Source organism: Bombina bombina, chromosome 6 (genome assembly GCF_027579735.1).
Source record: "Bombina bombina isolate aBomBom1 chromosome 6, aBomBom1.pri, whole genome shotgun sequence".
In the NCBI taxonomy this organism is placed as follows: Eukaryota; Metazoa; Chordata; class Amphibia; order Anura; family Bombinatoridae; genus Bombina; species Bombina bombina.
Genome location: NC_069504.1, coordinates 745,634,624 through 745,659,581, shown reverse-complemented (window position 1 = coordinate 745,659,581; position 24,958 = coordinate 745,634,624). Strand labels below are relative to the sequence as shown.

The 24,958-nt window shown below is 39.9% G+C and overlaps 1 protein-coding gene across 1 annotated transcript in view; it reads left to right on the top strand.

The window, feature by feature from the left end:
• POLB (DNA polymerase beta) overlaps positions 1-24,958 on the top strand; it is a 143,572-nt gene that overhangs the window by 46,433 nt on the left and 72,181 nt on the right. Inside the window, exons 4-6 of the mRNA XM_053718003.1 lie at positions 11,185-11,259; positions 12,341-12,399; positions 20,885-20,934. Of these exons, the coding sequence (XP_053573978.1) occupies positions 11,185-11,259; positions 12,341-12,399; positions 20,885-20,934 (184 nt within the window). The remainder of the gene's footprint in view (positions 1-11,184; positions 11,260-12,340; positions 12,400-20,884; positions 20,935-24,958) is intronic.

Below are 24,958 nucleotides of genomic sequence, written 5' to 3'. Positions count from 1 at the left end.
CACCAGACAACGAGGGGAGAGTTATGCCGACTAACTCGCCTCACGTGTCAGTACCTACATCTCCCGCTCGGGAGGTGCGTGATATTGTAGCGCCGAGTACATCTGGGCGGCCATTTCAAATCACATTACAGGATATGGCTACTGTTATGACTGAAGTTTTGGCTAAATTACCAGAACTTAGAGGCAAGCGTGATCACTCTGGGGTGAGAACAGAGTGTGCTGATAATATTAGGGCCATGTCAGACACTGCGTCACAGGCGGCAGAACATGAGGACGGAGAACTTCATTCTGTGGGTGACGGTTCTGATCCAAATAGATTGGATTCAGATATTTCAAACTTTAAATTTAAGCTGGAAAACCTCTGTGTATTACTAGGGGAGGTGTTAGCGGCTCTGAATGATTGTAACACAGTTGCAATACCAGAGAAAATGTGTAGGTTGGATAAATATTTTGCGGTACCGGCGAGTACTGATGTTTTTCCTATACCTAAGAGACTTACTGAAATTGTTACTAAGGAGTGGGATAGGCCCGGTGTACCGTTCTCACCCCCTCCGATATTTAGAAAAATGTTTCCAATAGACGCCACCACACGGGACTTATGGCAAACGGTCCCTAAGGTGGAGGGAGCAGTTTCTACTTTAGCTAAGCGTACCACTATCCCGGTGGAGGATAGCTGTGCCTTTTCAGATCCAATGGATAAAAAATTAGAGGGTTACCTTAAGAAAATGTTTGTTCAACAAGGTTTTATATTGCAACCTCTTGCATGTATTGCGCCTGTCACGGCTGCAGCAGCATTTTGGTTTGAGTCTCTGGAAGAGACACTTCAATCATCTACACTAGATGAGATTACAGACAAACTTAAAGCCCTTAAGTTAGCTAACTCATTTATTTCAGATGCCGTAGTACATTTAACTAAACTTACGGCTAAGAATTCCGGATTTGCCATTCAGGCACGCAGAGCACTGTGGCTAAAATCCTGGTCAGCTGATGTTACTTCTAAATCTAAATTGCTTAATATACCTTTCAAAGGGCAAACCTTGTTCGGGCCCGGGTTGAAGGAGATTATCGCTGACATTACAGGAGGTAAAGGCCATGCCCTGCCTCAGGACAAAGCCAAACCTAGGGCTAGACAGTCTAATTTTCGTTCCTTTCGTAATTTCAAAGCAGGAACAGCATCAACCTCCTCTGCACCAAAACAGGAAGGAGCTGTTGCTCGCTACAGACAAGGCTGGAAACCTAACCAGTCCTGGAACAAGGGCAAGCAGGCCAGGAAACCTGCTGCTGCCCCTAAGACAGCATGAATCGAGGGCCCCCGATCCGGGACCGGATCTAGTAGGGGGCAGACTTTCTCTCTTCGCCCAGGCTTGGGCAAGAGATGTTCAGGATCCCTGGGCGTTAGAGATCATATCTCAGGGATACCTTCTGGACTTCAAATCCTCTCCCCCAAGAGGGAGATTTCATCTGTCAAGGTTATCAACAAACCAAATAAAGAAAGCAGTGTTCCTACGCTGCGTACAAGATCTTTTATTAATGGGAGTGATCCATCCAGTTCCGCGGTCGGAACAAGGACAAGGGTTTTACTCAAATCTGTTTGTAGTTCCCAAAAAAGAGGGAACTTTCAGGCCAATCTTGGATTTAAAGATCCTAAACAAATTCCTAAGAGTTCCATCGTTCAAGATGGAAACGATTCGAACAATTTTGCCCATGATCCAAGAGGGTCAGTACATGACCACAGTGGATTTAAAGGATGCTTACCTTCACATACCGATTCACAGAGATCATTACCGGTATCTAAGGTTTGCCTTTCTAGACAGGCATTACCAGTTTGTAGCTCTTCCATTCGGACTGGCTACGGCTCCAAGAATCTTCACAAAGGTTCTGGGTACTCTTCTGGCGGTACTAAGACCGCGAGGAATTTCGGTAGCTCCGTACCTAGACGACATTCTGATACAAGCTTCAAGCTTTCAAACTGCCAAGTCTCATACAGAGTTAGTACTGGCATTTCTAAGGTCGCATGGATGGAAGGTGAACGAAAAGAAGAGTTCTCTCTTTCCACTCACAAGAGTTCCCTTCTTGGGGACTCTGATAGATTCTGTAGAAATGAAGATTTACCTGACAGAAGACAGGTTAACAAAGCTTCAAAATGCATGCCGGGTCCTTCATTCCATTCAACACCCGTCAGTAGCTCAATGCATGGAGGTGATCGGCTTAATGGTAGCGGCAATGGACGTAGTACCTTTTGCACGCCTACATCTCAGACCGCTGCAATTGTGCATGCTAAGTCAGTGGAATGGGGATTACTCAGATTTGTCCCCCACTCTGAATCTGAATCAAGAGACCAGAAACTCTCTTCTATGGTGGCTTTATCGGCCACACCTGTCCAGGGGGATGCCATTCAGCAGGCCAGACTGGTCAATTGTAACAACAGACGTCAGCCTACTAGGTTGGGGCGCTGTCTGGAATTCTCTGAAGGCTCAGGGACTATGGAATCAGGAGGAGAGTCTCCTTCCAATAAACATTCTGGAATTGAGAGCAGTTCTCAATGCCCTTCTGGCTTGGCCCCAGTTAACAACTCGGGGGTTCATCAGGTTTCAGTCGGACAACATCACGACTGTAGCTTACATCAACCATCAGGGAGGGACAAGAAGCTCCCTAGCAATGATGGAAGTATCAAAGATAATTCGCTGGGCAGAGTCTCACTCTTGCCATCTGTCTGCAATCCACATCCCGGGAGTGGAGAACTGGGAGGCGGATTTCTTAAGTCGTCAGACTTTTCATCCGGGGGAGTGGGAACTTCATCCGGAGGTCTTTGCCCAGATACTTCGACGTTGGGGCAAACCAGAGATAGATCTCATGGCGTCTCGTCAGAACGCCAAGCTTCCTCGCTACGGGTCCAGATCCAGGGATCCGGGAGCGGTTCTGATAGATGCTTTGACAGCACCTTGGACCTTCGGGATGGCTTATGTGTTTCCACCCTTCCCGATGCTTCCTCGATTGATTGCCAGAATCAAGCAGGAGAGAGCATCAGTGATTCTAATAGCACCTGCATGGCCACGCAGGACTTGGTATGCAGATCTAGTGGACATGTCATCCTGTCCGCCTTGGTCTCTACCTCTGAAACAGGACCTTCTGATCCAGGGTCCATTCAAACATCAAAATCTAACTTCTCTGAAGCTGACTGCTTGGAAATTGAACGCTTGATTTTATCAAAACGTGGGTTTTCTGAGCCAGTTATTGATACCTTAATACAGGCTAGGAAGCCTGTTACCAGAAGGATTTACCATAAAATATGGCGTAAATACTTATATTGGTGCGAATCCAAGAGTTACTCATGGAGTAAGGTTAGGATTCCAAGGATATTGTCTTTTCTACAAGAAGGTTTAGAAAAGGGGTTATCCGCTAGTTCTTTAAAGGGACAGATTTCAGCTCTGTCCATTCTTTTACACAAACGTCTGTCAGAAGTTCCGGACGTTCAAGCTTTTTGTCAGGCTTTAGCTAGGATCAAGCCTGTGTTTAAAACTGTTGCTCCACCATGGAGTTTGAACTTAGTTCTTAATGTTTTACAGGGTGTTCCGTTTGAACCTCTTCATTCCATTGATATCAAGTTGTTATCTTGGAAAGTTCTGTTTTTAATGGCTATTTCCTCAGCTCGAAGAGTCTCTGAGTTATCTGCCTTACATTGTGATTCTCCTTATCTGATTTTTCATTCAGACAAGGTAGTTCTGCGTTCTAAACCTGGGTTCCTACCTAAGGTGGTCACTAACAGGAATATCAATCAAGAGATTGTTGTTCCATCCTTGTGTCCTAATCCTTCCTCGAAGAAGGAACGTCTGCTACACAATCTAGATGTAGTCCGTGCCCTGAAATTTTATCTACAGGCAACTAAGGAGTTTCGGCAAACGTCTTCTCTGTTTGTCGTTTATTCTGGCCAGAGGAGAGGTCAAAAAGCTTCGGCTACCTCTCTCTCGTTTTGGCTTCGTAGCATAATACGATTAGCCTATGAGACTGCTGGACAGCAGCCTCCTGAAAGAATTACAGCTCATTCTACTAGAGCTGTGGCTTCCACTTGGGCCTTTAAGAATGAGGCTTCTGTTGAACAGATTTGCAAGGCTGCAACTTGGTCTTCTCTTCATACTTTTTACAAATTTTACAAATTTGACACTTTTGCTTCTTCGGAGGCTGTTTTTGGGAGAAAGGTTCTTCAGGCAGTGGTTCCCTCCGTATAAAGAGCCTGCCTGTCCCTCCCGTCATCCGTGTACTTTTGCTTTGGTATTGGTATCCCAGAAGTAATGATGACCCGTGGACTGACCACACTTAACAGGAGAAAACAAAATTTATGCTTACCTGATAAATTCCTTTCTCCTGTAGTGTGGTCAGTCCACGGCCCGCCCTGTTTTTTATGGCAGGCTAAAGATTTTTTTGGATTATACTCCAGTCACCACTACACCCTTGGGCTTCTCCTTTCTCGTTGGTCCTTTGGTCGAATGACTGGAGGTGACGTAGAGGGGAGGAGCTATATAGCAGCTCTGCTGGGTGAATCCTCTTGCACTTCCTGTGGGGGAGGAGATAATATCCCAGAAGTAATGATGACCCGTGGACTGACCACACTACAGGAGAAAGGAATTTATCAGGTAAGCATAAATTTTGTTTTTTTTTCTGCAAACTGGGTACTGGCAGACAGCTGACAGTACCCAAGATGGCCCCCAATAAGGCAGAGGGGGAGGGTTAGAGAGCTGTTTTGGGGGGGAACAGGGAGGTTGGGGGCTAAGGGGGGGATCCTACACAGTAGCATATGTAAATATGCTAAAAAATGTTTTTGTTGTTTTTTTTTTTTTTTTTTTTTTTAAAAAACCTTTTATTTGAGTACTGGCAGAATTTCTGCCAGTACTTAAGATGGCTGGGACAATTGTGGGGTGGGGGAGGGAAGGGAGCTGTTTGGGAGGGATCAGGGGGTGGGATGTGTCAGGTGGGAGGCTGATCTCTACACTAAAGCTAAAATTTACCCTGCAAGCTCCCTACAAACTACCTAATTAACCCCTTCACTGCTAGCCATAATACACGTGTGATGCGCAGCAGTATTTAGCGGCCTTCTAATTACCAAAAAGCAATGCCAAAGTCATATATGTTTGCTATTTCTGAACAAAGGGGATCCCAGAGAAGCATTTACAACCATTTATGCCATAATTGAAAAAGCTGTTTGTAAATAATTTCAGTGAGAAACCTAAAATTGTGAAAAATTTAGCATTTTTTTTTAATTTGATCGCATTTGGCGGTGAAATAGTGGCATGAAATATACCAAAATGGGCCTAGATCAAGGGTTGTCTACTACACTACACTAAATCTAAAATTAACCCTAGAAGCTCCCTAATTAACCCCTTTACTGCTGGGTATAATACATGTGTGGTGCGCAGTGGTATTTAGCAGCCTTCTAATTACCAAAAAGCAAAGCCAAAGCCATATATGTCTGCTATTTCTGAACAAAGGGGATCCCAGAGAAGCATTTACAACCATTTATGCTATAATTGCATAAGTTGTTTGTAAATAATTTCAGTGAGAAACCTAAAGTTTGTGAAAAAAATTGTGAAAAAGTGAACAATTTTTTTTCTATTTTTTATTTGATCGCATTTGGCGGTAAAATGGTGGCATGAAATATAGCAAAATGGGCCTAGATCAATACTTTGGGATGTCTTCTAAAAAAAAATATATACATGTCAATGTATATTCAGGGATTCCTGAAAGATATCAGTGTTCCAATGTAACTAGCGCTAATTTTGAAAAAAAGTGGTTTGGAAATAGCAAAGTGCTACTTGTATTTATGGGCCTATAACTTGCAAAAAAAACAAAGTGCATGTAAACATTGGGTATTTCTAAACTCTGGATAAAATTTAGAAACTATTTAGCATGGTTTTTTTTTTGGTGGTTGTAGATGTGTAACAAATTTTGGGGGTCAAAGTTAGAAAAAGTGTTTTTTTTTTTCATTTTTTCCTCATATTTTATAATTTTTTTATAGTAAATTATAAGATATGATGAAAATAATGGTATTTTTAGAAAGTCCATTTAATGGCGAGAAAAACGGTATATAATATGTGTGGGTACAGTAAATGAGTAAGAGGAAAATTACAGCTAAACACAAACACCGCAGAAATGTAAAAATAGCCTTGGTCCCAAACGGACAGAAAATGGAAAAGTGCTGCGGTCATTAAGGGGTTAAAGGGATTACTGAACCCAATTTTTTTTTTTCCGTGATTCAGATAGAGCATGCGATTTTAAGCAACTTTCTAATTTACTTCCATTATCATTTTTTCTTTGTTCTCTTGGTATCTTTATTTGAAAAAGCAGGAATGTAAGCTTACGAGACGGTTTACCACCCTGGATAGTGCCAATCAGAATCAAGTTCAATCCGATTGGCTGATTCAATCAGCCAATAAGATTGAGCTCGCATTCTATTGGCTGTTCCAATCAGCCAATAGAATGCGAGCTCAATCTGATTGGCTGATCGGATCAGCCAATCGGATTGAACTTGATTCTGATTGGCTGATTCCATCAGCCAATCAGAATTTTCCTACCTTAATTCCGATTGGCTGATAGAATCCTATCAACCAATCGGAATTTGAGGGACGCCATCTTGGATGACGTCCCTTAAAGGAACCGTCATTCGTCGGGAAGTCGTCGGAAGAAGAAGATAGGTCCGCGGTGGAGGTCTTCAAGATGGAGCCGGTCCTCATCGGATGAAGATAGAAGATGCCGCTTGGAAGAAGATGGTTGCCGTTCCTGATCTACTCTTCTTCCCGGATAGGATGAAGACTTTGGAGCCTCTTCTGGACTTCTTCAGCCGTCGGATGATGGATGTCTAGCCCCCGCTTGGGCTTGGATGAAGATTTCGGAGCCTGGAACGATCAGTGATACCTGGCATGGTGAAGACAAGGTAGGAAGATCTTCAGGGGCTTAGTGTTAGGTTTATTTAAGGGGGGTTTGGGTTAGATTAAGGGTATGTGGGTGGTGGGTTGTAATGTTGGGGGGGGTATTGTATGTTTTTTTTTTTACAGGCAAAAGAGCTGAATTATTTGGGGCATGCCCCGCAAATGGCCCTTTTCAGGGCTGGTAAGGTAAAAGAGCTTTGAACTTTTGTAATTTAGAATAGGGTAGGGCAATTTTTTATTTTGGGGGTCTTTGTTATTTTATTAGGGGGCTTAGAGTAGGTGTAATTAGTTTAAAATTGTTGTAATTTTTTTCTAATGTTTGTAAATATTTTTTTATTTTTTGTAACTTAGTTCTTTTTTTATTTTTTGTACTTTAGTTAGTTTATTTAATTGTATTTATTTGTAGGAATTGTATTTAATTTATTTATTGATAGTGTAGTGTTAGGTTTAATTGTAACTTAGGTTAGGATTTATTTTACAGGTAATTTTGTAATTATTTTAACTAGGTAGCTATTAACTAGTAAATAACTATTTAATAGCTATTGTACCTGGTTAAAATTATTACAAAGTTGCCTGTAAAATAAATATTAATCCTAAAATAGCTGAGATATAATTATAATTTATATTGTAGCTATATTAGGATTTATTTTACAGGTAAGTATTTAGATTTAAATAGGAATAATTTATTTAATAAGACTTAATTTATTTCGTTAGATAAAAATTATATTTAACTTAGGGGGGTGTTAGTGTTAGGGTTAGAATTAGCTTAACCCCTTAACGACCGAGGACGTGCAGGGTACGTCCTCAAAAAAAAGGCAGTTAATGCCTGAGAACGTACCCTGCACGTCCTCGGTTTGGAAAGCAGCTGGAAGCGATCCTGCTCGCTTCCAGCTGCTTTCCGGTTATTGCAGTGATGCCTCGATATGGAGGCATCCTGCAATAACCTTTGGTAGCCATCCGGTGCAGAGAGAGCCACTCTGTGGCCCTCTCTGCACCGGAGATCGGTGGCTACCTGCGTTGGTGGGTGGGAGCCGGACCGGGAGGCGGGTGGCGGCCATCGATGGCCCTGGTTATGTGCAGGGGGGGCGGGATCGTGGGCGGGGACGAGCAGGGGCGCGCACGGACGCGCGCGCGTGCACGGGAGGGCGGGGGCGGGCGCGTGCACGGGGAGGGAGCGGGTGGGAACCGCTACACTACAGAAAATGATTTAATAAAAAATGTATAAATTTCGAAATCTTTAAAAAAAAAAAAGATCAGCAAGGTGGTGGGGGTTTGTCTGTGTGGGGGGGGGAAGCTACACTACAGAAAAAAGCCCCAAAAAAATAAAAAAGCACTTTTTTTTGCAAACTGGGTACTGGCAGACAGCTGCCAGTACCCAAGATGGCCCCCAATGAGGCAGAGGGGAGGGTTAGAGAGCGGTTTTGGGGGGGATCAGGGAGGTTGGGGGCTAAGGGGGGGATCCTACACCCTAGCATATGTAAATATGCTAAAAAATTTTTTATTTTTTTTAAAAAACCCTTTTATTTTAGTACTGGCAGACTTTCTGCCAGTACTTAAGATGGCGGGGACAATTGTGGGGTGGGGGAGGGAAGGGAGCTGTTTGGGAGGGATCAGGGGGTGGGATGTGTCAGGTGGGAGGCTGATCTCTACACTAAAGCTAAAATTAACCCTGCAAGCTCCCTACAAACTCCCTAATTAACCCCTTCACTGCTAGCCATAATACACGTGTGAGGCGCAGCAGGATTTAGCGGCCTTCTAATTACCAGAAAGCAACGCCAAAGTCATATATGTCTGCTATTTCTGAACAAAGGGGATCCCAGACAAGTATTTACAACCATTTGTGCCATAAGTGCACAAGCTGTTTGTAAATTATTTCAGTGAGAAACCTAAAATTGTGAAAAATTTAACTTTTTTTTCAATTTGATCGCATTTGGCGGTGAAATGGTGGCATGAAATATACCAAAATGTGCCTAGATCAATACTTGGGGTTGTCTACTATACTACACTAAAGCTAAAATTAACCCTACAAGCTCCCTAAAAGCTCCCTAATTAACCCCTTAACTGCTGGGCATAATACACTTGTGGTGCGCAGTGGCATTTAGCGGCCTTCTAATTACCAAAAAGCAACGCCAAAGCCATATATGTCTGCTATTTCTGAACAAAGGGGATCCCAGAGAAGAATTTACAACCATGTATGCCATAATTGCACAAGTTGTTTGTAAATAATTTCAGTGAGAAACCAAAAGTTTGTGAAAAAATTTGTGAAAAAGTGAACGATTTTTTGTATTTGATCGCATTTGGCGGTGAAATGGTGGTATGAAATATACCAAAATTGTCCTAGATCAATACTTTGGGATGTCTACTAAAAAAAAATATATACATGTCAAGGGATATTCAGGGATTCCTGAAAGATATTAGTGTTCTAATGTAACTAGCGCTAATTTTGGAAAAAAGTGGTTTGGAAATAGCAAAGTGCTACTTGTATTTATGGCCCTATAACTTGCACAAAAAGCAAAGAACATGTAAACATTGGGTATTTCTAAACTCAGGACAAAATTTTGAAACTATTTAGCATGGGTGTTTTTTGGTGGTTGTAGATATGTAACAGATTTTGGGGGTCAAAGTTAGAAAAAGTGTGTTTTTTTCAATTTTTCCTCATATTTTATATTTTTTTTTATAGTAAATTATAAGATATGATGAAAATAATGGTATCTTTAGAAAGTCCATTTAGTGGCGAGAAAAACGGTATATAATATGTGTGGGTACAGTAAATGAGTAAGAGGAAAATTACAGCTAAACACAAACACCGCAAAAATGTAAAAATAGCCTTGGTCCCAAACGGACAGAAAATGGAAAAGTGCTGTGGTCATTAAGGGGTTAATGGGTTAAACAATTTATTAGAGTAGCGTGAGCTCCGATCGGCAGATTAGGGGTTAATACTTGAAGTTAGGTGTCGGCGATGTTAGGGAGGGCAGATTAGGGGTTAATACTATTTATTATAGGGTTATTGAGGCGGGAGTGACGCGGATTAGGGGTTAATACATTTATTATACTAGCGGTGAGCTCCGGTCGGCAGATTAGGGGTTAATAATTGTAGGTAGCTGGCGGCGACGTTGTGGGGGGCAGATTAGGGGTTAATAAATATAATATAGGGGTCAGCGGTGTTAGGGGCAGCAGATTAGGGGTACATAGGGATAACGTAGTTGGCGGCGGTATACAGAGCGGCAGATTAGGGGTTAAAAAAAATAAATATAGTGGCGGCGATGTGGGGGGACCTCGGTTTAGGGGTACATAGGTAGTTTATGGGTGTTAGTGTACTTTAGAGCACAGTAGTTAAGAGCTTTATAAACCGGCGTTAGCCCAGAAAGCTCATAACTACTGACTTTTTTCTGCGGCTGGAGTTTTGTCGTTAGATTTCTAACGCTCAGTTCAGCCACGACTCTAAATACCAGCGTTAGAAAGATCCCATTGAAAAGATAGGATACGCAAATGGCGTAGGGGGATCTGCGGTATGGAAAAGTTGCGGCTGGAAAGTGAGCGTTAGACCCTTTAATGACTGGCTCCAAATACCAGAGGGCGGTAAAAACCAGCGTTAGGAGCCTCTAACGCTGGTTTTGACGGCTACCGCCCAACTCTAAATCTAGGCCTTAGAAAATTATCAAAATATGTTATCTGGTATGAGGTGCAGCTGTATATTCCTATCAGTTCATACAGATCAACATAGTTCTCACACTTTGGTTTATAGTGTATATGTGTGTGTGTGTATATATATATATATATATATATATATATATATATATATATACACACACTTTATCACAAAATAGCCTCATAATTAAGCTAACATTACTTGCACAATTTAGAAAGTTAGATTATTCATTGTTTTGATGTCAAAGATATTAAAAGTGGCATAAATAGCAACAGTGATCAAGAACTAAGCGGTAAAATAGATGGATGTGCATTAAATAACGGTTTATATATACCTATTCAATTTGTATGTCTTGGATTTTGAATCAAACCCAGACAAATTAAACAACCTCAAATTTCAAAGCAACATATTGCAGGTTACATTTGATCTCCATGGTAGGGAGTATCGTAAAGTAATAGAACAAAATACTTATTCTTATTTCAATTTGGTATAAGCAAGAGGTTTTAACTAAACAAAACATATGTAATATAAAACTGATGCTGTATGGAAATTAGTAACATTCTGCACATAAGCCACAGACTGGCAATCTAAGAGAATTTTATCCTTTTTTTGCAGGATGGAGTTGGAGCCAAAATAGCTGAGAAGATTGATGAATTTTTGGCAACGGGAAAGCTCCGCAAACTTGAAAAGGTACAGTTCCCTACCTTGTTATATACGATGTAGGTATTAAAAAGTGTTCTGTGCCATTGCTTCAGAGGAACTTGAATTCATGCAGGAAAATTGTCAAAGAGAAAGGTCAAAAATAAAAAAATGTACATGGATGCATTGCAATTTTAAATAGAAGCATTTTTGCAATATACTTCCATTAGCAAAAATGCTTCTATAAAAGTTATTACAGATTTTCTGCACCATACGCACATATCCTGCTAGGGCCTGTGAACCAGTAGTGCAGGGTCGATAGTCATAAAATTACATGCTCTAACGCATTTTAATTTTTCAGTAATTATGTTCCTTTTAAGGGACATTACACACCTTCTATATTTAATAATTTTTCTTTTTTAAAAGAAAATAACTTGCTGATTAATGTTTTTTTAATATGCTGTTGATGGCTTACCTTCATATGCAATTTTTTGTGCTTTTAAAAATTCTGACTAAACCATCGCCTGCATAACACAGTGAGCGCCGCATTATTGTAATGTACATTACTCTGATGACGAGTCACGTGATACACGCTCCTGTGACCATTAATGTGCATGCACATAACCTTTTCCACTGCATCTATTAGGCTCACTCACGCATTTGATTTGATTTGAGAGCAAACTTCATAGAGATTTGAATAACAGCTGTGTTTGAGGAGCGCATCAGTCATTTACATTATACATTTACAATAATTTATTCTTATTAAAATATTGTATAATACATTTAGGGGGAATAGATTTGAATAGGGGAGCTTCAGCTGGCAGACCTCTTGAGCCAGCGAGGTACAGTCATGATCGCAGCAACCGAAGTGAAGTGTGTCTTGGCTAATGCTGGAGAGCACAATATCTGCATGCGTGTGCGCTCACAGCTATATACAAAGACATCCGGATTAATGCACATCATCACTATATGTTTACTTGATGTAAAGTTTCTGTATTGCAATATTTAGTTTTTATAAATCGTGATGATTCAGTTGCAGTGTAGAAAGAGTATATTGTCCCATTTTGTTTTAATCTATCCATGCTACTATATTATATATAGAAATTAAAGCCTGACTTGTGTTTTTCTGCAGATCCGCAAAGATGACACAAGCTCATCCATTAATTTTCTCACCAGGGTTACTGGAATAGGGTGAGTACCTCTGCTTCGTTTAACTTGTTATTAGGAGGTGAGAGAGCATAGCAGAATGTTAGTAATATTTAGTTGTTTTTTTTTCACATCCCTGAGCTATGTTTGAACAGCAATATGAGTCTTGCATTTGAGTCTGGAAAACCAATAAATTATTATAGGGAAAGGAAACCCCAAAATGTTCTTGATTTGGATAGAACATACAATTTTAAACAACTTTCCAATTTACTTATATTATCAAATTTGCTTCATTCTCTTGTTATCCATTACTGAAGGAACAGCATTGCACTAAAGGTAGCTAGCTGAACAGATCTAATCAGCCAATCACAAGAGACAAATGTGTGCAGGCACCAATCAGCAGCTAGCTCCCACTAGTGTATGATATGAGCGTATTTTTTTTCAAAAAGGGATACCAAGAGAACGAAGCACATTTGAAAATTGAAGTGAATTTAAAAGTGTCTTAAAATGACCTGCTCTATCTGAATCATGCAAGTTTAATTTTGGCTTTCCTATCCCTTTAAATAATGCAATGTAGAAAAAAAACTAGGTAGAATTATGGTGGCAAAGCTTTATTTCTGGTTTTAATGACAGAATAAAACAGACAAAGTTATTAGATAATAAAAGGGACATGAAATCCACAATTTTTCTTTCATGATTTACACAGAGATAGAAAGAAAACAAAGTACCATAGATTTTTTTTTTCTCCCAAATTATCGAATTAACTTGTACACTTGTCTGGAGCACTTTATGGCAGCAATTTATGTAAGCTTTTGTTTACTTTTCCCTCCCACCCTAAGCTTCTATGTTGTCACATGCTTTTAAAAGGTGGATTATCGGTTTTACATTAACAATCATGATAGCAAAATCATTATTTGCAATAGTAACCAAGTTGAATCAATACAAGGGCAGGCTACCAGTCTGCACATGTGCAAACAGAGTTTGTGCTATATCTGAATATTAGTTTGTGATTGGTTAGCAGGGGTTCTTTTGTTCTGGTGGACAGGGAAATCCGTGAAAAGAATAAACTTAAAACAATATACTTATCTGACCAAAATAATGCTGCAGTTTTCATTAAAAAAAGGTTCATAATCATGTAGTTTATAATTTTGTGTTTAATGTTCGATCTTAGAGTTTAATTTTAGAGGGTTGTAACCACTGTTACTGTTAGTTTTTCCATTAATTGGATCCAAGTCCATATGGTACCTTATACCAGCGAGAATCATGGACTGTAAGACAGAATGGTTCCGGGAATTTGTAGAAGGCTTCATTTTCTTTCCTAAGACATGGAGAGTCCACAACGTCATTCCAATTACTAGTGGGAATATCACTCCTGGCCAGCAGGAGGAGGCAAAGAGCACCACAGCAAAGCTGTTAAGTGTCACTCCCCTACCCATAATCCCCAGTCATTCTCTTTGCCTCTGTCAATGGAGTAGGTGAAGTTTGGTGTCTGAAGAAATTAATTCTTTTTTCGGGTATTTTTTACTGCAAGCAAGGATTTGGGTTTAGCTGAGTCCACGTCAATCTCTTCAGTAGAGTAGTGGTGGCTTTTAAGCAGTTAAGAAGTTGTGAGGTGGTCCTTACTTTGTTTCCTAACATATTGCTGCCCTAGTTATAGAAAGCCAGAGTTGGTTACTCTGTTCTTTCTTTTTTCTACAGGTCAATGTAAGGAGTATGTGTCCTTTCACACCTTGTAAGCGGTCGTCCTGCCTGACAGCTGGATTGCAGGTAAGTGCTTTTGTCTTTTAGGTAGAGACTTTCACTTAAAGGGAAAGTCTACACCAGAATGTTTATTGTTTGAAAAGATAGATAATCCCTTTATTACCAATTCCCTAGTTTTGCATAACCAATACAGTTATAATAATACACCTTTTATCTTTGTGATTACCTTGTATCTAAGCCTTTTACAAACTGCCCCCTTATTTCAATTCTTTTGACAGACATCCATTTTAGCCAATAAGAGCTTGCTCACTGGAACTCCACGTGCGTGAGCACAGTGTTATCTATATGATAAACGTGAACTAACACCCTCTAGTGGTGAAAAACTGTCAAAATGCCCTGAGAGAAGAGGCGGCCTTCAAGGGCTTAGAAATTAGCATATGAATCTCCTAGGTTTAGCTTTCAACTAAGAATACCAAGAGAACAAAGCAACATTGGTGATAAAAGTAAATTGGAAAATTATTTAAAATTACATTCTCTATCTGAATCATGAAAGTTTATTTTGGACTAGACTGTCCCCCCCTTTAATGAAGAATATCTGCAACTTTTATTGTGACATGCTGTATAATTTATATAGGATACTTATAGGCAGGGTGCAGGCACTGTATTGTGACTAATGCTTCCTCTGTGGAAGTGGAGACTAAGGGGTTAATTCTTTATTATGTAATAAGGCATTTCCCTCATTGCGTTCCTTTTTATGGCTCATATATTTTATATTCATATGGGTTTATGAATAGTAGGAGGTGTTTATGTGCCAGGGACTCTGGCGGTTAAACTGTCTCTTAGAAAAGCGCACTTTTTATTTTAGCTGTGCAGTTTCTAGCCGGAAGGTCATGTGACCCGCTTTTCCGCTTCAGCGTGTTAAGCTGAGCAGCGTCTTCTCTGTTACAGGCATTTCTGGGGTTCCCTTGTTCGTCAGGAGAGCTCTGTTTCTTTTTGGCATATTTCAAAACGGAGGTCAGGTAAGACACCTAAGTCAGGCTGAGGTGTGGAGGTCCTGATTTAGTTTTTGTTAGCTTGCAATACGTAGCGTTAAACGCTCTGAGGTACTTAAAGTGACAGTACCAATTTAAAATTATTTAATAAAATGTCTCAATTATTTTTGGGGGTTTTCTTATTGAATATTATGGACATGGAGCAATACTCTGTGTCTTTTGACAAATGCTTACTATGCCTTGAGGCACAGATTGTTTTGCCTATGCAATTCTGTGCTGCATGCTTAGCTAAAACTCTTGAATGTAAATATAGATTGTTGCCCTCTGAGCCCAATGTCTCTCAGGATGATGCTGTTCAGGCAATTCCACAGCTTTCTCCTCAAACGTCCCAAGCCTCAATGGCGTCGCATACAGTGCCCTGCAGTTCCTCTCAGCGTCCTGGAGGAGTTTATGTGCCATCAGATTTTGCGGCTCAGACTTCTTCTGCAAGAGGAAATCTAAAAAAAAATCAGTGTGTAAGGTGTCTGTTCCGTCTGCTGCTACGCAGGTTGTCCTCCCTCATAAGTTTGATGGGGAGGATACCTCGGTAGCCTCTGAGGGTGAAATCTCAGATTCGGACAGTATAATTCCTTCATCTTATACTGAAGAAGTTAACCTCAGATTTAAGCTTGAACATCTTCGTGTACTGTTAAAGAAGGTATTGGCTACTTTGTACGACTCCAGTACTTCTATTGTTGTCAACCCTAAGAAATCTAGTAAACTTAATAAATACTATGATGTTCCTTCCTCTGTAGAAGTATTTCCTGTTCCAGACCGTGTGACGGAGATTATTATTTTACAGGAATGGGAGAAGCCAGGGATACCTTTTCTCCCCGTTTCCCGTTTTTAAAAAGATGTTTCCTGTTGCTGACTCCATTAAAGATTCATTGCGCACGGTGCCTAAAGTAGAAGAGAATATTTTTTCTCTGGCTAAGAGGACTATGATCCCTATAGAGGATAGCTGATCTTTTAAGGATCCAATGGACAAGAAGCTGGGGGCTTATTTGAAAAAGATGTATGTTCATCAGGGTCTTCAATGGCAACCTGCAGTTTGTATTGCCACAGTAGCAAGTGCTGCATCTTATTGGTGCAATGCCTTGTCTTAATAAATTTTAGTTGAAACTCCTTTTAGAGGAGATCCAAAATAGGATTAAGGCTCTCAAACTAGCCAATTCCTTTATTTCTGATGCTAACATGCAAGTTATTAGACTGGGAGCTAAGATGTCTGGCTTCACTGTACTAGCCCGCAGAGCTTTGTGGCTAAAATCTTGGTCAGCAGATGTTACCTCCAAGTCTAAGCTTCTGGCGCTTCCTTACAAGGGTAAAACCTTGTTTGGACCTGGTCTAGCAGAAATAATTTTTAAGATTACGGGTGGACTTAGAGGATGTCAAAGTAATTTTCGTTCCTTTCGTAACTTCAAAGGTCAAAAGTCTTCCTTTCTTCCTCTTCCAAGCAGGAACAGTCCAAGTCTTCTTGGAAACCCAATCAGTCTTGGAACAAGAGGAAGCAATCAAAGAAACCTGCAGCTGAGTCTAAGTCAGCATGAAGGGTCAGCTCCTGGTCCGGGATCGGATCAGGTGGGGGGCAGACTTTCCCTGTTTTGTCAACAATGGATATGAGATGTTCCAGATTCTTGGGCTGTGAACATAGTATCTCAGAGCTACAAAATATAATTCAAATCTCTTTCAGTTCAACTAAGAGAACAGGGTCTAGGATTTTACTCAAATCTGTTTGTGGTCCCCAAAAAAGATGGAACTTTTCGACCCATTTTAGATCTGAAGTGTCTCAACAAATTTCTCAGGGTACCGTCCTTCAAAATGGAAACCATTCGTTCCATTCTTCCTTTGGTCCAAGAGGGTCAGTTAATGACGACCATAGACCTGAAGGATGCGTATCTTCATGTTCCCATCCACAGGGATCATCACAAATTCCTGAGGTTCACTTTTCTAGACAAGCACTTTCAGTTTGTGGCTCTTCCGTTTGGCCTTGCCACAGCTCCCAGAATTTTCTCAAAGGCTCTCTTGGCAGTGGTCAGGTCTCGGGGTATTGCAGTAGCACCCTACCTGGATGACGTATTGGTTCAGGCACCATCTTTTCAACAAGCAAACTCTCATACAGAGATCTTGTTGTCTTTTCTACGTTCCCACGGATGGAAAGTGAATCTGGAGAATAGTTCCCTTGTTCCAGCTACAAGGGTGGTTTTCTTAGGGACCATAATAGATTCCCTTATCTATGAAAATATTTCTAACAGAGGTCAGGAAATCCAAAATTCTCTCTTCTTGCCTCTCTTTACAGTCTTCTGTTCGGCCATCAGTGGCTCAATGTATGGAGGTAATTGGTCTGATGGTCACTTCCATGGACATCATTCCCTTTGCTCGATTCCATTTGAGAGCTCTACAATTATGCATGCTCAGACAATGGAACGGAGACCATTCGGATCTGTCTCAGAGGATAGATCTAGACCAGTCGACAAGAGATTCTCTCCTGTGGTGGTTTTCTCAGGAGCATCTGTCTCAGGGCACATGCTTCCGGAGACCTTCCTGGGCGATTGTGACCACGGACGCCAGCTTGCTAGGCTGGGAAGGAGTCTGGGACTCGTTAAAGGCGCAGGAACTATGGACTCGGGAGGAGTCTGCTCTCCCCATAAACATCTTGGAGTTGAGAGCGATTTACAATGCTCTAATGGCTTGGTCTCAATTGTCCCTTGGAGTATGGTCAGGATTCCTAGAATTTTGTCCTTTCTCCATTATCTGCATTTCTGCACTATCTATTCTTTTACATAAGCGTCTGGCAGATGTGCCAGATGTTCAATCTTTTTGTCAAGCCCTGGTCAGAATCAGGCCTGTGTTTAAACCTGTTGCTCCCCCTTGGAGCCTTAACCTTGCTCTTAAAGTTTTGCAGCAGGCTCCGTTTGAGCCAATGCATTTCATAGATATAAAGTTGTTATCTTGGAAGGTTTGTTTCTTATTGCTATCTCTTCTGCTCGGAGAGTTTCGGAACTCTCAGCTTTGCAGTGTGATTCGCCTTACCTTATCTTTCATGCGGATAAGGCGGTTCTTTTTACTAAATTGGGTTTTTTCCATAAAGTGGTTTCGGGATAGAAATATTAATCAGGAAATTGTTGTTCCTTCTCTCTATCCTAATCCTTCTTCTCATAAAGAACGTCTGTTGCACAACTTGGATGTTGTGCGTGCTCTAAAATTCTACCTACAGGCGACTAAGAATTTTCGCCAGTCTTCTGCCCTGTTTGTTTGTTTTTTAGAAAGCGTAAGGGTCAGAAGGCTACCTCTACTTATCTTTCCCTCTGGTTGAGAAGTATAATTCTCCTGAGAGAATTACAGCTCATTCCACTAGGGCTGTCTCCTCTTCTTGGGCTTTCAAAAATGAAGCTTCTGTGGAACAGATTTGCAGCGCTGCAACTTGGTCCTCTCTGCATACTTTTTCCAAATTTGATACTTTTGCCTCGGCTGAGGCCTCTTGGGAGAAAGGTTCTTCAAGCGGTGGTGCCTTCTATTAAGTCTGCCCGTCTTGTTCTCCCTCCCTATTCATTCCGTGTCCTCTAGCTTGGGTATTGGTTCCCACTAGTAATTGGAATGACGTTGTGGACTCTCCATGTCTTAGGAAAGAAAACAAAATGTATGCTTACCTGATAAATTTCTTTCTTTCTTTCCGGACATGGAGAGTCCACGACCCCACCCTTATTTAAGACAATTATTTTTTACTAAACCTCAGGCACCTCTACACCTTTGTGTTATTCCTTTTTCCATTTCCCTTTGATCGAATGACTGGGGATTATGGGTAGGGGAGGGACACTTAACAGCTTTGCTGTGGTACTCTTTGCCTCCTCCTGCTGGCCAGGAGTGATATCCCCACTAGTAATTGGAATGATGTTGTGGTCTCCCCATGTCCGGAAAGAAATTTATCAGGTAAGCATAAATGTTGTTTTTATCTTGAATTGTCATAAGGACAACTGCAGCAAAAGAAAATCAAGGATGCACATGTTTATACGTAAACCTATTCAGATCTAGGGTTCCCAGCTCAGCCATGTTTTCCTGGACATTTATGAGTTATACATGCTGCAGGGTTTGCAGAGAGGAACATTAATAGTGCTGATGAGTGTCACTATTTGTGTGCTGTCCAGGGTTGAAATTCATAGTCCTACCTGCTTACCCTGCAGCATGTATAACACCTAAATTTACAAGTAAACATGGCTGAGGTGGCAACCCTATTCAGAGCATTGTAGGTTAGTGTGAAAATTAAAACACAAACAAAATAAATGGTGACTAAACATCATATCACTTTACTAACACAGGACTTTTCCTATAAAGCTTAAACGAAACCGGCTTCCTCTAATCATGTTGTGCACCCCGTCCATCTCGTGAGGCCACGCCGTGATTGGAGGAAGCCAGTTTCGTCATTGCTGTGCTAAGTACAGCATGAGAAGTGGCAGAGGATTGCCAGTCCGGGTTTACTAAAGAATAGGTAAGTATTTAAAAAACAAAACACACGCTGCAATGTAAAGTTTTATGAATGAAAGTGCCCCTGTTTTTAATAGTATTTGTAAAAACTGGGCACTCATTCATTCAACTTTACATTCACTTTAATGAGACTAAAGATACAATTAAGCTTTCATGATTCAGATAGAGCAGGCAATTTTATACAACTTTCCAATGTAGTTCTATTATCTAATTTGCGTTGTTCTCTTGGTATTCTTTGTTAAAGAGTACACCTAGGTAGGCTGATAGCAGCTCAAGAGTGTGCACGTGTCTATAACGGTCTATGGCAGCAGTGTTTGTAACTACTGTATGTATAACTGATAACATTGCTATAAACAATGTTGCAAGCACTGCTGTGAGATGGCTAAAGACACGTGCACTCCCTAAGCTCAGCTAGGTGTACTCTATAACAAAGGATACCAAGAGAACTAAGTAAAAGTAATTATAAGGAAGTTGCTTAAAACGTCTCTAGCCAATCAAAGTTTAATTTTAACTTTACTGTCCCTTTAACAATAGTGTACATCAGCAATTAAACACTGTGTTGTAAATTATCTATATTTGAAATAAATACATTAGAATATTTAAAAAGTGTTGTTTTATTATTGTGATTTACATTGTTTTGCAGTTCAGGGGCATACCACTTGTAAAAAAAAAAATGAATATTAGATAAAGCTATATAATAACTAAGTAGTAGATAGATATCCTAGACTGAGGGTTCCACCTGAAAATATTGTTTATTCTGAAAAACAAAAATAAAATGGGGTGCCACAAAGCATATCCTGTGCACAGGAAACACTGTATTGCTACTCATATTTATATTTTCTTATATAATAATACCCCTTCTAAAGCTCCTTAAATACATATTAAAGTTCCACTTTATTGAAGCATATCATTTTAGCACCTGCAACTCTGTGTTTTAAGCGCCACAAAGTGTTTAAACACATTGTTAAAGAACTACTTGGGAGCCACTGAGAACTGCTGGTCCTGAATCGAAACTGCCAAAGACCCAGTCAAATTGAAATAATATTTTTTTTAGCAATTTGCATCTGAACCATGAAAGTTTATTTTTTATTTTCATGCCCCTATAACTGTTTCATCATATTGTTGTTATGGTGCATCTCATTGTCCCTTTAAACTGAGTATAAAAATACTATTAAAAACGGGGCACTTTCATTCATGAAATTACTGTTATTTTTTCTTTAGCTAACATGGATACCAGTGCTTTACCTCTATATGTCTCTCTCTCTCTCTCTCTCTCTACCCATGGTTATTAGATTAGTAATACTCCTTTTTTTATTCAGGCCTGCAGCTGCTCGCAAGTTGTTTGATGAAGGAATCAAAACATTAGATGGTAAGTATTATACAGATTTATTTAGTATTTACAGACATGGGTCAGAACTTTCTGTTTCAAAGTGCACAAATTTACATAGTTACATAGGAGATGAGGTTGAAAGAAGACAAAAATTGTTATCATGTTTAATTATTTTGCTCTTGTTAGCAACAAAACAAACTTAGAATGTATTTATCTTTGGATATACTATCCAAGTTGATGGTATCGACAGTATTTCTGATTCTTTTAAGTAAATAGTACCAATGTTAAAGGGATGGTAAACTCAATGTAATGTGAGATGCATGAATCAGATTCATATATTTAAACACTAGTGTTTTATTCTATTTTATACTTGCATTTTCTTATTTTATTATATTCTAATCTTGATCCGTTACGTTATCCAAATCGGCCCCATGATATAGTGCTTGTTCTTCTCTGTGACATGTACAGCAGTTTCTCCAGCTTTATATGTCACTCACCAAGCATGCTCCTGACATCGATAGTAAATAGCGCATGCGCAAATTCTAACTTGTCAATGAACCAAGTAAACATTAAATCACGAGATTCATTGTTTACTTCGTTCATGGATAGAGAACAAGAACGCTGTTTAGGTTTTCTTACCCCTAGCAAAAACAAGCAATCAAATTTATCAGCATAAGTATGTTACCTGCGTAGCCAGACAATTGAACGCATGTGCAAAAAAATCGTGAACGCGCATAGTGTCTAAATAACTGCTTGTTTTTGATTCGCTGAACGTAATGAATGAATTTTGCACTTGCACATTTTTAACCAAGATGCTAGTTGCCTCGCATAATGACAAATGTAAACAAGCCCGTAGACACGTATTTTGATTGGACGCGTCTGAGCAATAGATTTCTTCTAGCGAGGGGGGCCGGAGGGGAAACACAATGAATATAAAAGTAATTGATTAATTTACATAACATTTTTACATACACTTCATTAAGAGAAAAAAACATACGCAAATTTATTCTGCTACAAACTATTTGTTACTGATAGATGACAGAACGGAGTTTACCATCCCTTTAAATATAACTGAACAAATGTAAAAGTTAGTGGAGGAGCTGAAAATATGTTGTAAAGTTTATTCCACTTTTTTGTGGTAAAATTTAATTTAAAGGGACATAAAAGTGCAAAAAGAAATTTCTGTAATATATTTGAAAATGTTATTATTGTACGATTGTCTGTATATAAAAATGTGTTTAACTCCAGAGCAGCAATACACTACTGGGAGCTAGCTGAACACATCTGGTGAGACAATGACAAGAGGCATATGTGCCTATCTACTACTGCTTGCTTTTAATACAGTTAAAACTAGATTTTAACTTGGCAGCACCCATGACTAGAGGGAAGGGAGAAATAACCTCAGTACTAAGCATATCAAATATGTTTGTGTTATCCAGCTGTGTGGGGGCAGTGTAATATTATAACAAATATTTCTGTTATTTAAAAATGTTAATTAAGCTATCCAAAGCACAAATCAATTGCATTATGTAACAAAAATTGATTTAAAGGGACAGTCTACACCAACATTTTTATTGTTTAAATTTAAAAAGATAAATAATCCCTTTATTCCCCATTCCCAAGTTTTGCATAACTATGTTGTATTAATATGTTTTACCTCTGTGATTACTTAGTCTCAGTTACTTAGTCACAGTCTAAGACTGCTTGTGACTGACATGCAGTTTAGCCAATCAGTGCAGACTCTTAAATAACTTCACGGGAGTGAGCACAATGTTATCTATATGACACACATGAACTAGTACTGTCTAACTGTGAAAAACTTTCAGAATGCTCTGAGCTAAGAGGCGGTTTTCAACGGTTTAGAAATCAGTTTGAGCCTAGATAGGTTTAGCTTTTCAAAAATACCACCAAGGGAACAAAGCAAATTTCTCTTGTTAAGTGTATCCAGTCCACGGATCATCCATTACTTATGGGATATTAACTCCTCCCCAACAGGAAGTGCAAGAGGATTCACCCAGCAGAGCTGCTATATAGCTCCTCCCCTAACTGCCATTACCAGTCATTCTCTTGCACCCAACGAATAGATAGGATGTGTGAGAGGACTGTGGTGATTATACTTAGTTTCATACCTTCAATCAAAAGTTTGTTATTTTATAATAGCACCGGAGTGTGTTATTCCTTCTCTGGTAGAATTTGAAGAAGAATCTACCTGAGTTTTTCTATGATTTTAGCCGGAGTAGTTAAGATCATATTGCTGTTTCTCGGCCATCTGAGGAGAGGTAAACTTCAGATCAGGGGACAGCGGGCAGATTAATCTGCAAAGAGGTATGTAGCAGCTTATTATTTTCTGACAATGGAATTGATGAGAAAATTCTGCCATACCGATATAATGTAAACTCAGCCTTAAATGCAGTAGCAGCAACTGGTATCAGGCTGTCATGTATGTATATTTTACACTTCAGTATTCTGGGGAATGGCACTTCACTGGAATTATACTGTATGCATAAAACTTTAGCCTAATTTGCAGGGACTAGCAACAGGCTTTTTAATAACACTCAATTTATTAATGTTAAACGTTTTTTGCTGGCATGTAAAATCGTTTAATTTTCTGAGGTACTGGGTGAAAAAATGTTTTGGGCACTATTTTTTTCCACTTGGCAGTCGTTTTATTTAATTTATGACAGTTTACTGATCTCTCTCACTGTTATGTGTGAGGGGGAGGGACCTTTTTTGGTGCTTTTGCTACGCATCAAAAAATTCAGTCAGAAGTTTATTGTCTTCCCTGCATGATCCGGTTCATCTCTACAGAACTCAGGGGTCTTCAAAACTTGTTTTGAGGGAGGTAATCACTCACAGCAGAGCTGTGAGATTGTAGTTGACTGTGATAAAAAAAAAAAAAACGTTTATTTCTGTATTTTTTTTTATTTTTTTTTTCTGCTATCAGGGTTAGTTATCCTTTGCTAATGGGAGCAATCCTTTGCTAAAATTGTGTTTTTTTACAAAGATTTGATGCTATAACTTTTCAGTTTATTAATTTTCAACTGTCATAACTTTTTCTGTGCTTCTTATAGGCACAGTACGTTTTCATATTATAGTAAATTACTTGAAAAGTATTTCCAAGTTGCTAGTTTATTTGCTAGTGTGTTAAACATGTCTGATTCAGAGGAAGATATCTGTGCTATATGTGCTAAAGCCAAAGTGGAGCCCAATAGAAATTTATGTACTAACTGTATTGATGCTACTTTAAATAAAAGTCAATCTGTACAAATTGAACATATTTCACCAAACAACGAGGGGAGAGTTATGCCGACTAACTCGCCTCACGTGTCAGTACCTGCATCTCCCGCTCGGGAGGTGCGTGATATTGTAGCGCCGAGTACATCTGGGCGGCCATTACAAATCACATTACAGGATATGGCTACTGTTATGACTGAAGTTTTGGCTAAATTACCAGAACTAAGAGGTAAGCGTGATCACTCTGGGGTGAGAACAGAGTGCGCTGATAATATTAGGGCCATGTCAGACACTGCGTCACAATTTGCAGAACATGAGGACGGAGAGCTTCATTCTGCGGGTGACGGTTCTGATCCAAACAAACTGGATTCAGATATTTCAAATTTGAAATTTAAGCTGGAAAACCTCCGTGTATTACTAGGGGAGGTGTTAGCGGCTCTGAATGATTGTAACACAGTTGCAATACCAGAGAAAATGTGTAGGTTGGATAAATATTTTGCGGTACCGGCGAGTACTGACGTTTTTCCTATACCTAAGAGACTTACTGAAATTGTTACTAAGGAGTGGGATAGACCCGGTGTGCCGTTCTCACCCCCTCCGATATTTAGAAAGATGTTTCCAATAGACGCCACCACACGGGACTTATGGCAAACGGTCCCTAAGGTGGAGGGAGCAGTTTCTACTTTAGCTAAGCGTACCACTATCCCGGTGGAGGATAGCTGTGCCTTTTCAGATCCAATGGATAAAAAGTTAGAGGGTTACCTTAAGAAAATGTTTGTTCAACAAGGTTTTATATTGCAACCTCTTGCATGCATTGCGCCTGTCACGG